This window comes from Juglans regia, chromosome 13 (assembly GCF_001411555.2).
Source record: "Juglans regia cultivar Chandler chromosome 13, Walnut 2.0, whole genome shotgun sequence".
Taxonomy (NCBI): Eukaryota; Viridiplantae; Streptophyta; class Magnoliopsida; order Fagales; family Juglandaceae; genus Juglans; species Juglans regia.
This window is the reverse complement of record NC_049913.1, coordinates 14,724,031-14,728,795: the sequence shown is the minus strand read 5'-3', so window position 1 is coordinate 14,728,795 and position 4,765 is coordinate 14,724,031. Positions and strand designations below refer to the sequence as shown.

The 4,765-nt window shown below is 35.4% G+C and overlaps 1 protein-coding gene across 1 annotated transcript; it reads right to left on the bottom strand.

Moving 5' to 3' along the window:
- Window positions 1-3,581: 3,581 nt before the first annotated feature.
- LOC108983895 (uncharacterized mitochondrial protein AtMg00310-like) lies at window positions 3,582-4,061 on the bottom strand. The gene has a single exon (XM_018955680.1). The coding sequence runs from the start codon at window positions 4,059-4,061 to the stop codon at window positions 3,582-3,584; it is 480 nt and encodes a 159-aa protein (XP_018811225.1).
- Between the last annotated feature and the right edge of the window lie 704 nt (window positions 4,062-4,765).

Sequence of the window (4,765 nt, the reverse complement as noted above, 5' to 3'; positions counted from 1 at the left end):
TTCAAGTTCTGAATATTTCTTTGAAAAGAAATACAATATACTAAATAAATATGGATCTTACTCTATTTGGTTAAGTCATTAACGATATATTGTTCAATAGGATGAGTCGAAGCTAAGAGAGACAACTACGAGGCTGGAACAACAATTGGCAGAAAAGCAAGCTGCTCGACTGAAGGTTTAGATATAAAAAAAATGATACTTCTTTAACTTGATAGACAACACAAGTACTGACATATTGTTGCTCTGCTGATGGTTTAGATATATATTGGACATCATTTTAAGATAGGCTAATATTTCATAAAGCTTTTGTTTTCTGTCTTGCAATATATTGGACACAATCTCAATTAAAACAAGAAAGAAAATTATGGTTGAGAAAACGGGAGGTTTTATACTTTGTGAATTAAATACATTTACTTGGTCAGTTCTGAACAGAGAGAGCAAGAAGTTATCTTATAATTAATGTTGTTGTCAAATATAGTTTCCCCAAACAGTTTTCTCAATGGAAGATGTAACTATTGTTGGAATCATTTGGAAATTTTTAGATATGGAATAATTTTGGACAAGCTTAGTAAGCCAAGACATTGCCTTTCTATTGTTATTGTTTTCTTTATATAAATGCACTGTGATTGTCCATTATTTGCAGCCTAGAATATTTTTATTTTATAATTTGTTGACATTATACTACTGAAGTTATCAAAAGTGCAGCTTTTGAGGTATGCAACACTCTCTCTATTTCTTTCATTTGGCACATATTCTATGGAGTACTGTAGTCTTTTACTTCTTAATGCTTTGTTACTCTATATGTTCAAGAATTTAAAAGCACGAGTGATGAAGAAGCTGCAGTTTTGGCTGCTTTCAGAGCTGCATCCAATATTATTGATGCATCTCAATTGAAGTTTCAAGGTACGTACTTTTGTACCTAAGCATGTAATACAAATATTGAATAACAATGTGCTGCTTATGAATGCTAGCATCATTTGTTAGTTTGACAATATCTAATAATACTTCCATGTGATGGTTTCAGGACTTTAGTAGCATCAATGATGAGACAGTGAATCCATGCTGTACAGGTACATAAACTAATGAGGATGAAAAAACCTTTCAGGAAATAATGGAACAAGAAGTATGAAAAAATCGAAGACCAAGCTTTGTAGTTTATTGTTGTGTATTGGAGTTTGATTAAAGCAATGAATTTGTTTTGTAATATTCTTAGCAAATTAATTCAAACAATGTAATATGTAGTGGATTGCGTCATGAATGTCTCATGCATTTTGATTTGATTTGATTTGATTTTATAAAATCATTCTCATGCTACATTAATATCATATAAACAATATATGTTTATATGTAAAAAAAAAAAAAAATCTGGGTTTTAACACGAAACCCAGAATCTGGGTTTCAAGAAACCTGGATTCATCCGGGTTCCGGCCTGAGTCTAACCCGGTCCGGGTTCCGGCCTGGGTCTAACCCGGTCCGGGTTCCGGCCCGGGTTTGAAACCCGGGTTCCGGTCTGGGTATACCCGAGTTCCTGGGTTGGAACCCGGATGAACAGTCCTAAGAACAATCACGGTGTCATTTCTCCATTTTTTTCATGAATAAAAATTAAAACTAAAGTCACTTTTGAATTGCAAAATGGTCTCATTTCAATATTCAAACACTACAAAGATAAAAAAACTTTTCAATGAAAAATTCTAGTATGACTAACAAATGTGCTCACTCATATATATATATATATATATATATATATTTCTTAATGGTTAAGGAATTAACTATTTAGTGAATTTATATTTTTTTTCCTTAATGGTTAAGGATGTTTAAGAAATGCTTAAAATAAAAAGATAAAACAAAAACAAAAATCATTTGCACTAGTGTGTATATTTGGGGTACACATTTGGTCTGCACCCTAGTATTGTCTATTTTGAATTTCAAATTTAACTTTCTCATCAAATTATTATCTAATTATTACAAATTTTTCAAACTTAAAAAAAAATTAACTTTTTCTAAATCTCAAAACAAAAATTATATTAAAAAATCATATTATAACAATATTTTAACTTTATAATGTTTATATTCAACATTTGTTTCTCTCATTTTTCAAAACTCTATAAAATATCGTAACTCAAATTATTTCACTACTATTCACAAATTATTTAATTAGTATTTACAAATTTATCATCTCATCTCAACATCCAAACGAGGCCTAAGTCTTGTAGAATTCAAAACAACTTCCTATATTAATTTTCTTTTCATATTTGTTTTTACTATATCTTACCATTTATTAAATTTTAAAATAATAATACCTCTAAAAAAGTTCTCTCGAATCATAGCTTTTCTTTATTTATTGTTGCTCTACTTTTAGCTATTTTAGGTAGTTTGAAGATTGAACTTTTTAGCAAGAACACTTGCAATAATTGACCTCACAGATCCCACTCAATATTTTAGCAAAATAGGTTCTACTCAAATTTTTTTTTTTTTGGAATAGTCAATCTTGTTCCTCTTTACTATAGCAAGTGTTGGATACAAGGAGGGACTCTCTCCAAAGAAATGCTCTCCTCAGAGAGTTTTATATCATCCTTTGCTAAGCTATGGGCAATATAGTTAGATATTCTAGAGACATGATGAAAAGACAAAGTTGGAAAGTTTCTAATTTCTGCTTTGATGTCTTGGAGTATTAATCCTATAGTGCTCCAATCCCTTGTCTCTCTGTTAATGTCTTGGACCACACTGAGTGCATCCCCTCCAAGAAAAAGGTTTTGTAGATGTAGTTGTTTGCAAAAGATTACAGCCTTGAGAGCAGCCACTGCCTCAGCCAACTTTGCATCTGGGAACAAATTCCTTTGAGATCTTAGAGTCGCAATCACTTTGCCTTCTCAGTTCCTCACCACCACCCTTATTCCAATTTTGCACCTTATTTTGTCTACAGCAGCATCCCAATTGACCATAAAGCCATTCACAGGTGGAGGAGTCCAATCTGAAACTTGAGGTCTCTCTAGTTGTTTGGAAGAGCAGCATTCAGTAGCTGCCTTGAAATCTCTAAGCATCTAGTGGCTATTGTGAACCAGCTTGGACGGGTCTTCAAATTTCTCTTCAAACACAAGCCCATTCCTTCTCTTCCACACTAGATATATGGTGATAGCGAAAAACTCTAAATCTTCCTCATTTAATACTGAGAAGAGGTGACTCACTAAATCTTTGAATGTTTGGGAATTGACTTGCACTTTCTGTAGACTCCTGGAACAAATACCCCATACATCCTGCACTAACTCACAAGCCCATAAGGAGTGTAATACACACTCAGTCTCCAAAGTGCACACAGGGCAAATAGTAGATTCCCTAATTCTCCTTTTACTAAGATTAAGGTTTGTTGGCAAGGATTCGTGGTAGGCTCTCCACAAGAACATTTTAACTGCATTTGGGACCTTAATCTTCCAAATAGAGGACCATATCTCCTTATGATTCACTCTCTTAGATGATTGTCCTATAGAGAGTTGTGCCATGTCCCTGAGGAGGTGATAGGCACTTTTCACTGTAAACAATCCATCTTTAGTGCACCTCCACGCTAGTTGGTCCGAGGTACCCCTTCAGCTGATAGGGATCCTAGAAATGTTGTTGATGTCCTCTTCACATAAAATACTCTTCAAAAGGGGCATGTTCCATGCTTTTGTTTGCTCATCTATAAAGTTCGCAACTGTCCAATGGGCCAATCCCTCATCCAGCGGAGTCTGCACCTTATATGAAGTAGGTTGCTGGATCCATTTGTCCCTCCAGATGTTGACCTCCTTTCCATTCCCAATACGCCATATCAATCCCTCTTCCAATATTGGTCTGGCCTCCAATAAATTCCTCCAAACATAAGAGGCATTGCTACCAAATCTTGCATGCAGGAAGTCAGATCTATGGAAGTACTTGGCTTTTAATACTTTAGCCACTAGAGAGTTGGTTTGTTGAAGCAGTCTCCAGCCTTGCTTGGCTAGGAGTGCTCGGTTGAAGTGATCAAAGTCCCTATATCCGAGCCATCCAACTGTTTTGTTCTTTCCAAGCACATATTCCAAGGCAGCCATTGAGTTTTTGTTCTGTCCCCTATGCTACCCCACCAGAATTGTTGCATTAGGCTGTTAATAGCCTTGATTATAGCCTTAGGGAGTTTAAAAATGCTCATGCAGTACGTGGGGATAACTTGCACTATTGACTTCAAAAGCACTTATTTGCCTACATTAGGGATGAATTTCACCTTCCAATTTTGAACTCGATTTCTAATGGAATCCAGAATAGGCCTAAAAGAGGCAAGTTTGTTTTTCCCCACATAGAATGGTAGTCCTAGATACTTCTCAAGGTGACTTGCTTCCTTCATCCTAGCTGTCTAGAGAATGACCTGTTTAGCAACTGCAGGAGTGTTTTTGCTGAAGAAAATGGATGATTTCTCCAAATTTAGTCTCTGTCCAGAAGCAACCTCATAGGAATTTAGAAGTTTGAGCAATCTACTCCACTCTAGGGCATTTGCTTTACAAAAAAGAAGTTTGTCATCTGCAACGAAAAGGTGGTTAACCAGCAAAGAACCCCTAGCAAATGGGAAACCCAAGATAAAACCCTTTTTCTCAGCTGAGTCCAACATATTCCCAAGTACCTCAGTACATAAAATAAAAAGATAAGGGGAGAGAGGGTCCCCTTGTCTAAGGCCTCTCGATGGTTGGAAAAATTGTTGGGGAATACCATTTATCAACAAGGAGTATTTGACAAAAGATACACACTACAAAGCAAGTCAACC